The 12,323-nt window shown below is 45.8% G+C and overlaps 2 protein-coding genes across 5 annotated transcripts in view; both read right to left on the bottom strand.

Annotated features, from left to right (window-relative positions):
- The window catches only part of Txnrd1 (thioredoxin reductase 1), a 63,774-nt gene that overhangs the window by 25,092 nt on the left and 26,359 nt on the right, over nt 1-12,323 (bottom strand). Inside the window, exon 2 of one of the 4 annotated variants that reach the window (NM_001042513.1) lies at nt 12,003-12,109. The exons of 2 other annotated variants lie outside the window; for them this stretch is intronic. The gene's annotated coding sequence lies outside the window, so the exon portion shown is untranslated. Of the gene's footprint in view, nt 1-12,002; nt 12,293-12,323 lie in introns of those variants that run through there. One more of the 4 variants, NM_001042514.1, reaches the window with a different exon arrangement.
- Nucleotides 4,703-6,007, bottom strand: Eid3 (EP300 interacting inhibitor of differentiation 3). The gene has a single exon (NM_025499.2). The coding sequence runs from the start codon at nt 5,924-5,926 to the stop codon at nt 4,799-4,801; it is 1,128 nt and encodes a 375-aa protein (NP_079775.2). The 5' UTR covers nt 5,927-6,007; the 3' UTR covers nt 4,703-4,798.

Below are 12,323 nucleotides of genomic sequence, written 5' to 3'. Positions count from 1 at the left end.
AACAACAAAAAAACAAAACAAAAAAAAAAACCACTAGCTGCTATTCCAGAGGACCCCTGTTCAATTCCCAAGCACCCACACAGCAGCTCATCATTGCCTAAAACTCAAAAGTCACTGGGCACACAAGCGGTGGAGACCCACATGCAGACAAACACCCATACACATGAGGTAAAAATAACTCGTCGCACTTGTGTGCTTTTCTTCACACGGCGGACAGAAGCATAGAAACACAGGCACAAAAATCAATCCTCGCCTGCATCCCAGAACCATGGCTGAGCATAAGCTGTGTGTGACAGACAAGCCTATGGACGCAGAAGATGGCACAAAGAGATGTTGCTGGTAGTGGGCCAGCATTTTCAAGCACAGGTAATAAGAGAACGGAGAGGAAACAGCAGCATTCCCACTTCCATTCACTGGATGAGTATCCCGTGATGTAGGACATGGCTCCAATCACGATCCCCATCTTGCTGCCCACGGTTGCTTGCATCAGAGCACAGTGGCACATCCCAGACAGACAGACAGACAGACAGACAGACCCACAGCATTCTGGATGTCAGAGGAGTGAGTGAATCTGAACTCATTCTTCAGAGACAGATCAATGTCAGCAAGCAGAGGCATATCTAGCCTAAAGTAAGCTGTCTGAAGACACTGGATGCAAAAGATTTTCCAAGGAGAACTCTGCAGAACTCTGAAGTTGTCACAAATACTTTTATTCGCTCAGATAAAAGAATCAGAGGGCTATAGGCTGGTGGTTACACAACTAGACTAAGCATTTGTTCTTTGAGGAAAAAGCTATTTTAGAAATCTTGAACTTCAGTGACCTCGATGGACAACAAAGGAATCACATTTGAAAGCCCAGAAATAAAAATTTACTGACTTAAAAGATGAACTGTTATCATCTCAAATTCCTTTTAAGTGCATGTTCTTGGGGCAGATGGGGAGAACAATACAAACCTCTTGCCCCTGGAGCCAGCCTTTTGTGACACCTAAGCAGACAAGTGAGAACAGGTCCATCCCCAGCACCCCCACATCCTAAAGGGCCACGCACGCCATCTCCCAAAGGTTTCCAGTGCTCTTTCACCAAATTCTGAATGTGGATTGAACATGGACTTTTACAGTTCAAGCATAAAGTCAAATTGTATCAGCCGGTTTTTAACAACCGAAGGGTCCTGAATCTATGAAGTGTAATTGGCAAGACGTGGGCATCTGAAGCATTTGGCTGAGCCTAGAACTGAATGCTGTACTTTCATATATAAGAACTGAACTGGTTGTCAGGTCCCGTTAAACAATGTCTCCCTCAAAATGTAATCACAGTTCCCCAGGAGCTGATTTTAGTTTAGCCAAAACCACTTTGGCTGGACAGCCAACCCCCACGACTCCATAGGTAGTGTGGTCTAAAGGCATCGAGTGTCTGGCAATTTGTTACAGTAGCAGAAGGGAACTCTAGCACACCCACGACACTACATCACTTTCTGGATGGACAGGGCTCCACCACTCCGCTCCTGCACCCAGTGCAGTGTCTGGCATAGCAGGTGCCTGTCAGCCATTGGATCAGTTACCAATGGGCACATCACAATCAGTTGGCAATAGATTTCCCCCTAAACAAGGTAAGGAAGCAGAAAAGGACAAGACTCGGAAAAAACAGACCACTAGAAATGTCAACACACAGAGAGGTGGTACTGTGTGATTCACTGAGTGTTCACAACGAGACAAAATATTGTACTAGATGTGTTTAGTGTATGTTAAATCCCATCACATCCCCACAAAAGTTAAAGTCAGATGTCATTTCTGTTTCAGACAGGCCTAGCTACCGATGACAGTAAACTTGCCCACACTGGTGAGATGAAGCAACAGATAAAGACACCAGACACCAAGCTCAACTTAATTAATCACTGGGACCAATACAGAAGAGTAGAAAACCAACGCCCAGAAGTTGTCCTCTGACCTCCGAATAACCATGCACATCAAATAAATTAATTGATTAAAATGTAATGGGAGTCAGTATAGGTGCTTGCTGCACAAACCTCATGACCTGAGTACAACCCCGGCTCTCATGTAAACGGACCAATTTTCAAAAGCCATGCTTTCACGGTGACACACATATTTAATCTCAGCACTCAGGAGGCAGAGGCAGACAGAGCTCTTGAGGCCAGCCTGGTCTACATGGTGAGACTCTCTCTCCAAAAAGGAGGCGGGGTTGTCTTTTCACTTACACACACACACACACACACACAAGCAGGTACATACATGTGTACACATATTCACATACATCACACTCGCATCTTTTACATTTAATCTCTTTCTCTTTCTGATATAGATAACATACCTAGTAACTACACTTAATCACAACACTTTTCTAATTTCATCCCATTCTGTTTCCTTAGGTGTTGAGTGCTCTGTGTGTGTATGTATGCACTGCATGTGTGCCTGCTGCCATCAAAAGATGCTTTCGGATACAGCAGAAGTGTGGTTACCGAGTACTGGGAACTAAGCAGGACTCTGGGAGCATCTTCTCTCCAAGTCTTTAGAGTAAACTGAAGAGGAAGGTGGAAGAGAAGCCGACACAGGTTAGGTGAACTCAAGAGAGCACGGCTCCAAGGGCTGGCCAACTGAGTTAAGAGCAGCTCAGATAAAACAAAGTAATAACTAGGGGTTATTGATAGGAAAAGTACATTCTAATAGCATACAGGGTAGGTATCTGTCTGCCCAGCTCTTGTGCTGTTTAAGGCTTACTGTAAATATAAAGGTTGTGTGTCTTTTATCTGGGCACTGAATGATCAGGGCAGGGTAGGAGTTCCAGATTGGGATTAAAACCTTCTACAGCAGGAGGGGTTTTCACTTGGTAAACCAACAACTGAGGTTTCCAGGTTAGGGCTGATATGGATCATAAGAGGTCTTTTTTACTCAGTAAAGTTCTAACTTTAAAACAAAGTCCATAAGATCCCCCACTACTTTTACCAAGTCTTCTCATTTTAAGGTGTTGACAAGCAGATCTGCAGTTTGGTTATTTTTCTACAACTCAACTCATCTATGGCCCAATTCTCTTTCCAAAGAGCATCTTTTGGAAACCCCAGGGCGCTGCTGAGATGCCAGTAGGAGGAGCATCGAGGCCAAAGGATGCTCCTTCATCCTCAAGGGTGGCCAGGGCTGGGAAAGGTTTAGCACTCCTTCATGTGAGGAAAGGGGTTTGGGGCTTTTTCCTGAATTCTCTATGCATTGCTGGTATAATGAACTTTCTCCACACAAAGATCCTGCTATCATTTAGACTTTGGATTTCCCTCCTCTGAGCCACTACAGACTTAGTAGGAAAGCTTACTATAAGCGGAACAAAACACCTCTAGCCACATGAGCGGCAGCTCCTTTCCACCAACAACGACTTACTTACATTCAGAAGACTCACATTCAGGGCATGTCCACCGGTTCTTCTGGAATTATTTTCATAAACCAAATATTCTATTGACCATCAGATAATTTGCACGCACAGAGAAACCCCACTCAGGTTGGGGGCAGAAGCTACCTCAGGACTCATGCTAAGAAAACTTAATCGTGAAACCAGAACCCCAGTTATCTGTGATTTACACTCTGAAAACTGCAAGGTACCAAGAGAAAGAAAAAAAAAATCATACAAATATCTGCAACAGGAGCTCCTTCCTGACTTAAAATATTCACAGCACAGCTTCCTCTGATGCAATCTCTCAGAAGCAAAAGGCTACCACGCCAGACCAAGTACTCAAATCAGCACCCTGTTTCCAACTTAGGCCCACAAGAAACTGGGCACGTGGGGCACAGGGGCCAGGGGTGGGTGGATAGAGAATTCTCACTAGATAGGCCAGATACAGAGCAAAACCCCTGGGCCTTTTGTTTATTAAAGCAAGTTTAATTGGGACAATCAGAGTTGTTACATGTTGAAACATCACGGAGGGACACTGCTAGTAAAAATCATGATGATACTGAGTGGTGAAAGATTAGCCAAAGATAAGGCTTGCAACTGGGAGTGACAAATATTGTCTACCTCTGAACACTGGCGAGGTCAGGGACATTCCCGCCTGCTTCATAGTCAAGGGTAAATTTTCTGTAAATCTGCCCAGCCTCTTGGGTCATGACTCGTCTCAGTGGCACAGATTTGATCTTGTTTTCTTCCCTAGGATGCCTTCTCCCCCAGTGTGGTGGGAGGCAGAGGCAGGTGCAGGCAGGTCACTGTGAGTTCCAGGCCAGCCAGGGTTCCATGAGGAGACCCTGTCTCAAAACCAAGCCAGGATGCCTTCCCTATTGTCTAACTTGGACCTGCCTTTCAAGACTTAGTGGCTTCAGTCTTACAGTACACACACACACTTTTATTAAATTCATTTATCAAAAACAAAGTTCAGAATACAGAGATCCACTTTTTGAAAGGAAGCCCGTCACCTGGACTTGAGAGTCTGAACACTACTGACTTTTCTTGTCTTGTTCTCACTCTTGCCCCGACCTGGTGAAAAGCCCCCTTGCCCTTAGTTTTGCAGCGTCAGAAAAAGCAATTCAGTATCCCAGTGAGTCCTGGTTTTTGTGTTTAGCAAGTTGGCTAATTAATACTTTCTAAGAAACTCGGGAGCTTACTGAGAGTGTCATGTGAATTTCAAAAAAACTTTCCCATAAGCATGAGAGTGAACTTTTAAGATTACAACCTTATTAGATTATCAAGTAAAATACACTGCACAGTAGACAATTTCATTTGTTCTTGAAAATAGTTTACTAGAGTTTGTGCTTCTGTTTAGATTCCATTTTTCGATGTTAGTTCAAGATATACTATGAATAAAACTCTTTAATATGAGTTTTTGATCATAGCCTCTGAAATTTCAAAAGTGGAGACAATATTTTTCCAGTCCTGTAAACTCAAAGATATAACGCCTTGTTTCCTGCAGTACGAATAGGAATCACTTTCATCATCCACCTGGCTCACATTAGTTGGCTCTAGAATTGGCAGCCTGTCTTGGTCAAGCCTTATTCTTGCAAAGCCATCCCTAATAATAAAAGACACATAGAAGATATTCTCCACAGTGCGAGAGAATGAGTTTGGATCAATCACAAACTCAAAGTATGACACTGGAGTATCGGGGTACTTTTGAAAGTAGGTTTGCAGCAATCCCAAGATTCTCTCAACTTCTTTTTCTGTCGTCTCCTGATTAGCATGCACATCCAGCCTCCTCAACTTTGTAGGCATATCTCCACTTCCTTCCATTTTGCAAGCTCTTTTGTGACATCCAAGCCGGGGCTTTCGTGCAGAACGTTCTGCCTTAAATGACCCAAAAATGAAGTGGAACGTTTCGGCTTGCAGCATCCAGGAGGTTGCTTCCTCGTGCAACATGCCCCAAAAGGAAAGAACTATGCTATCATCGCAGTCGCTAAATTCCTTACACTCCTCTTCTACCCAATTGAAGCCCACAAACAACAGCAGCAAATCGCAGAAGGCAATGGGATTAAAAAAGTTCATATCGGTGTTTAGCTGCTTCGCCTTCTCTTTACCCAGATCAGAGGCCAAAACCAGGAACTGGGCATCAAGGGCTGCCTCTCTGGTTCTGCTCACTCCGTCAAACAGCACGTTGGCTTCCTCCAGGGCCTCACTCAGCGTGTCGCTGGCCGTGTTCACAATGTCCTCGCGGTTCTGCTGCACGGTGTAGATGAGCTGCCGGTACTGCCTGCGGATTTTGCGGCACTTCTCTCGATCCACCACCAGCTCCAGGAGGTCTGGGTGCATGCAGGGGGGCTCGGGGTTCGGGTCATCGGAGCTACTGTCTGAGCCTTCCTCCTCCTCATCTTCCCCTTCCTCCTTTTCTTCCTTCTTCACTGCCTCTTCCTCCTCCTGTTTCACCAGGTGCTGCCATGCCAGACTCCGGACCAGCTCCCCTCTTTTCTCTTTGCCTCCAGTAAGGGAACATTTTTCTTTAGACATGGTGGTGGTGCGCAGGTAACAGCTCTCCCAGGGCTACTACCATACTACCTACCAACCGTAGCGACGCGAGATGGCAAAGGTAAGCCGTTGGAACAGAGCCTCCTGCCCATGCGCAAGCAACCCCGCCCCCCAGCTCACAGAGACCACACCTCCAGCCCAGGCTCCCGTTGTTCTTTTTCTGCTTAGAGGGAAGTACATGCTAATTCACAGCATGAAGGATGCTTCTTGCCCCCCACCCCCACCATCCCTTACACTCTTAGGAGTGTCTCCACTCAAGGGTGGAAGAACAGTGGGCAGGCAGGATTTTGCAAGGGAAGCCTGCCAAAGGCTAAATGCTTTTATACACTACAGAGGAGGTTAACCTGAATCCTATAAGATGAGCAAACTAAGAAGATTTTTAGTATCATCTCGCACCATCTGTGTTATCACCTACTGGGTGAATAATATGCTTTGGGAACCACACACCAGCTCACCAGTGACCCATGGCGCAATTAAGTGGCTGGAGTTATCAGTGCACAGCGATTTAACAATGTGAGGAGTGTTTTGTTTCTAAGTTCAACAAGCGCATCATACCCAACTCTCACCACAGAAAGCTTGGGGGGGGGGGGGGGGCACGGGACTCTGTCAGTGACAGAGTTCAGCACCCCATGGGGTAGCTCACAGCCACTGCCTGTAACTCCAGTTCCAACACTTCCTTCTAGCCTCCACTGGCAATCATGTGTGCATGCACATACTTTTAAAAATAAACCTTCAAAAAGACGAACCACTCAACGTGAGTGAAAGAATCAACTCCGCAAACTTGTCCTCTGAATTCCATACATGGACCATGGTACTCATGTCTACACATATGCTGTCTTTTAAACTTGACATACAGACCAGGGTACTCATGCCTAAACATACATCATACATATATCACAATACTAATTTTTAATTTTTTAAAATGGGCTGAAGGGGCTGGAGACAAGGTTTAGATGTTAAGAGCACTTACAGGCTCACAACTTTAACTCCACCTCAAGGAATCCAATCTAAAAATGGGCTGGAAGAAAAGCCTGTGTCCCAGTCTTTATCTACTTATATTAACTTAGACGGGTGCTAAATCTGCAAGCCACCACTGTCCCTCATTTATAAGATGGGAATTATAACATATAGAATAAAAATTATATAATCAGTGGTTTTAACTACCGAGTACATACTTACTATGTTCTTTTATATACAAAGCAATGATTTTTTTCATTGTTTTAGGTTTTAGGAAAAGAAAAATATTTTTAGGTTGAGGATGTACATACAGGCCTCTGTACTCAACACGCACATATCCACATTTAAATGTACACATCTTTAAATGAAAAAAAAAAATGCTTCTGTAATTTCCATATACTTGAGTTTCCTCATTTGCAAAATCGGTCTCCTGCGTATTCCACTCTATCTTAAAAACTATTACTGATCTTTTTTCTTTTTTTTTTTTTTTTTTTGGTTTTTCGAGATAGGGTTTCTTGTGTAGTCCTGGCTGTCCTGGAACTCACTCTGTAGACCAGGCTGGCCTCCAAAGCAGAAATTCACCTGCCTCTGCCTCCCAAGTGCTGGGATTAAAGGTGTGCACCACCACTGCCCACTGTCCGACTCCTTTTTTTTTCTTTTGGCATATACGGTGGCTTATATGGGTATGGCCCCCATATGTATGCTTGGCCCATAGGGAGTGGCACTATTAGGAGGTTTGGTGTTGTGGAAGGACGTGTCACTGTGGGGGCAGGCTTTGAAGTTTCCTATGCTCAAGCTATGCCCAATGTGGCACACAGTCTCCTTCTGCTGCCTGCAGATCAAGATGTAGAACTCTGGGCTCCTTCAGCACCACGTCTGCCTGGACACTGCCATTCTTCCCACCATGATGATAATGGACTGAACCTCTGAAGCTGCAAGCCAGTTCCAATGAAATGTTTTCCTTTCTAATACTTTGCCATGGTCATGTTGTCCCTTCACAGCAAGGAAACCCTAAGACAGCATACGTTTTCTAGTAGTGTTGTGGATTGAACCTTGAACTTAGGGCCATGGCAAGCCAGGCAATCCCTCTATACCACTCAGCTTACCCCTAAGTCCTAACAAAAGTATTTTTAAATGTGTATATCATCATACAGATCTGTGTCAGAGATAACAGGGTAAGGCCTAGCCTCACAGTTGCATGATTAACTGAAGTGGCCTCTTTCTTTCTGACAAAGGCTCACCTGCACTGCATGCCAAGCTAAAGGCACTATGACTATCAGATGTAAAATTCTAAGTTGTTTCCCAATGTGCTAATCAGAACCAGTTCTGAACAGCTCAGAGTTTCATGTCTGACAACCCACCTTCAATGAAACCAGAACCTTCAAAGTTAACTCCCTTAAGTGGATCTTTATGTCCCAGCCACTTCATCTATGGAAGGAGGAGACGAATGAAGTGCTAATCTATGGAACGCATATGAAGAGCTAAAGGACAAATGAGAGATGGATAAGCGTTTTATCCTTCTGATGTGGTAAGCACAGGGGAATGAAGTCTCATCCAGTAAGCTTCAAATGAATGGCCGTCCACTCCATGCCAGCAGTATGCTGGGATTTGCATGGGCTCCATCCTGACTCACAAGCACAAGAATCAGAGCAGGAGCAGGCGTGTCTCAGAAGTAGTCAGCAGAGCAGTGCGCGGAGCAGATAGTGAGCTCTGCAGGCAGGTGGTCTGGCACGCAGCCCTGCCTCTGCCTGGTAGCCAGCTGTGTACTCCGGTAACTATGGAGGTCTTCATTTTTTTACCTGCAATACTGGATGACACCATATCCTTCACCAGGCAGTTGTGAAAACTTAGAATCCAGCACACAAACAGTTGTTACTGTCAGTACTAGGCATTTCCATTTAGCTCTGGTTACTAGCATACCCTTGAGAACGCAGGCATATAAAGTAAGCCTACTTTTCCACCTTCATAAGCAAGCCAGAAAATTATCTCTGACAGGATTCCTCCTCTTCCAGAAAGAAGGATTTGTAGGGTTGCGGTGGGAACTACACAAGTAGTTGGCCAAACAATGCATTTCTCTAAATAGGTGCTCACCTGGAAAGGTGGGTCTGGACAGGAACTGAAGGATCCCAGCAGAGCAGGGAAATCTAAGGAACTGAAGGTGTAATACTCCCAGGAGCTTACAGCAGCTTGGGAGTAGAGATGATGTAAAAGAAAACCAGGCTGGCCCTGACCCAAGAAGGCTCATGACAAAGAACTGAAAAGTGAGCCCTTTATCTTGGAAGCAGTCCAGGCAGTAAGAAGCAGGCATGAGGAAGATGGCCCTGGGCAGGGAGGGAGGGAGAGAGAGTTCAGGGTGGGAGGCGTGAGAAGCTTGAAGTGATATAGGCAAGATGAAATGAGCATCCTTCTCTGATGGCTATCGCTTAGAGGCAGGCTGTGGCTAACCTTACAGGGCGGGCTTGAGACTGCCTGCCCCGGGGACTGACCACAACTGGGCTCCATCTGCTTGGATATGAGTCTGCCTCACTGCCTGCCAGTTACCTCTTCTGTTATTGCCTTAAAGGAGCCAAGTACCATGCAGCCAATTGTTAATCTTATCGCCACTGTACTACTGAAGGCTTAACTATGGTAGTATTCCAGTGGGTACCTTTCCACTCAGCTAGCCTGCTCTTCTCCGTGGCACCAAGAGAGGCACTTACACAGGCAGTTTCAGAACTCTGGAACCAGAGCCATGGAAGAAGAGAAAGAGAGTTGTCACTTGACCTTCACATACACACCATGGCACGCACATGCAAGTGCACACACAAGCACATGCACGCACACACACACACACATACACACACACAGCAAGTGCACACACAAGCACATGCACGCACACACACGCACACACACACACAGCAAGTGCACACACAAGCACATGCACGCACACACACACACACACACACAGATAAATGCAACAAAAAAATTTTAAAACCTCTGGAAGCCTATAAATTCTGGTCCTTGTAATCTTGACTTAAAGATAAAATAAAATGCCGCCAGGCCTGGTGGCACCCCCTGTAATGCTAACACTCAAAAAGGCAGAGGCAAGAGATAATTGGTAGTTCCTCGGCCAGCTTAGGCTCCATAGCAAATTCAAAGCCACATAGGGTCTACATAGGGAGACTGCTTCCAAAAAAGAGGAGGAGTAGGAGGAAGAGGAAGAACAAGAAAAAAAAAAAGGACTACCTACAAATATGTTTGAGGACCTGGGTTCCACTCCCAGCATTACCCACTGAAGGCTGATATACCTCTGTGTTAGAACACTTACCTAGAATGTTTACAGCCCTGTTCAATCCTGGCACTTGCACCAAAAAAAGTGAGAGAAAAAAGAGGGAGAGGAAACATTTATTCAAACTCCCCCCCTTAAGAAGTTAGCTGTGGGTGCTGGCGAGGTGGCTCAGCGGGTAAGAGTACTGACTGATCTTCCGAAGGTCCTGAGTTCAAATCCCAGCAATCACATGTTGGCTCACAACCACCCATAATGAGATCTGACGCCCTCTTCTGGTGTGTCTGAAGTCAGCTACAGTGTACTTATGTATAATAATAAATAAATTTTTGGGCCGGAGCAAGCGAGGCCGAGTAGGGGCTGACCAGAGCAAGGGGGATTGACAGGAGGAAGTAGAGGTCCTAAAATTCAATTCCCAACAACCACATGAAGACTCACAACCATCTGTACAGCTACAGTGTACTCATATATAAAATAAATAAATAAATCTTTAAAAAAAAAAAAGTCAGCTGTGCCCACTGAGTCCTTCCAAAGATCTCCCTCCCTCATCTCCTATAATGGACTCACTGTGGCTAGCAAGTGGCTCAAGAGACTCAAGCCAATCAGTCGCCTCACCTGTTCTGTCTCTTTCCACAGTTTTTTCTTAGCACTCATGAAAACCAGGAGAAAGTAGGACACAGAACAGCTGGTTTACTTAAGCTCTACATATGTAGCAAATAGGAAGTACAGGTTACAAACGCCACTCATGGCCCCGAAACTAAAGTCAGAGAAACAGGACAACAAAGTTCATCCCAAAGCTTATAAAGGCTTTTTTTTTACTCCCACCCCACTGGTGTTAAAAATCATGGGGGGGGGGGTTAAGGTTATGGAGAAACTTCTCAATATACATTTACAACACAGGCAGAATCCCCACCCCCAAGACCTCGGCCAGGTCTTTGTTATTTAACTTGAAAACTGAAGGCCTAAGGGGAGCAAGTGCTTTAACTAAAGGAAAAGCCTTTTAGCTCCCTTAATTAGTTCCCACCCATTTGCTATTCACCTTTGAAATCTACTTCCAGTCCCTATATTCACTCTTCAAAGATGTTTCTGGTAGAAGACTAAATAAAAATACAAAGTAATTGTTAATGTTCTTCTTAGTGACACATACATCTAAGTGTTTTTACACCTAGCAGGCCTCAGGTTTACTAAGAAAGCAAATGTTCCTGTATCTTTTACTTCTGAAAAATCACAGAGGGGCTGGCGAGATGGCTCACTGAGGGAAGGTGCTTGCAAACAAGTGTGGCGACTGGGGTTTGATCCCCAGGATCCACATAGGGACGTTAAGAACCGACTCCACAATGTCCTCCGACTTCAACACACTGCCTGGTGTCTCATCATACATTTTTGCAATTCTGCAGGCTGTCACCCCTCCACCGACGGACCAGAAAATGATGACCAGCATACTTGCCACAGAAGGGTAGATCTAGGTTCTTTTATATCCACTCAACTCTGAGCTAGAGAAAGAAATGCCTGACGGGAAACAAATTCAACCCATGGGACTCGTGGTTGTTTCCCAGAGCCTGTGTTTCTTGGTACCCCATGCCTCTGAGAATTAAGAGGAAGGTGATAGGGCGGCCTGATGAGGAAGGGGTAAGTATTTCCTGACGCGTTTTTTTCTCAAGACTTCCCCATACTATTCACCCTGACGCTAAAGAATGTAAGAGGGAAAACCCGAGCAAAGGGAACAAAAGAAGAAATGGCTTGGCTTGGCTCCTCCCGGTTCAGAGATCTGAGCACGTGGGTCGCCAGCCTGCAGTGTCCCAGCGCCGGAGATCGGGGAACCTGCGCAGCTCCTACCTTCAGGGCTGGACCATGGCCGCCCTCCGCCGGTCGCACCTTCCGCTGGCTCGCCGCCTCCCGCGGCCTTTCCGCTCGCCCGCGCCGCTGCAAGGCCCCGCCGCCCTCTGTGGCACAAAGCAGAGCGGCAGTGAGCCTTCCTCCGGGCGGGGCTTCCGGGACGCCACGCGCCCTGGGTCACTCTCGCCAGTGGACTCCGACCCTTAAGCAGCCGGGCCAGCAAGACTCCAGGACCCCCAGAACTCAGAAAAGCTCTGCATGGCGGCTAAAAACACCAGCCTCGTAGCCACCTAACATTAACACTGCGTGGTCTGGTTTTTG

The sequence above is a fragment of the Mus musculus genome, chromosome 10, assembly GCF_000001635.26.
Source record: "Mus musculus strain C57BL/6J chromosome 10, GRCm38.p6 C57BL/6J".
Taxonomy (NCBI): Eukaryota; Metazoa; Chordata; class Mammalia; order Rodentia; family Muridae; genus Mus; species Mus musculus.
The sequence above is the reverse complement of the archived record's forward strand: the minus strand, read 5'-3'. Positions and strand labels throughout refer to the sequence as shown.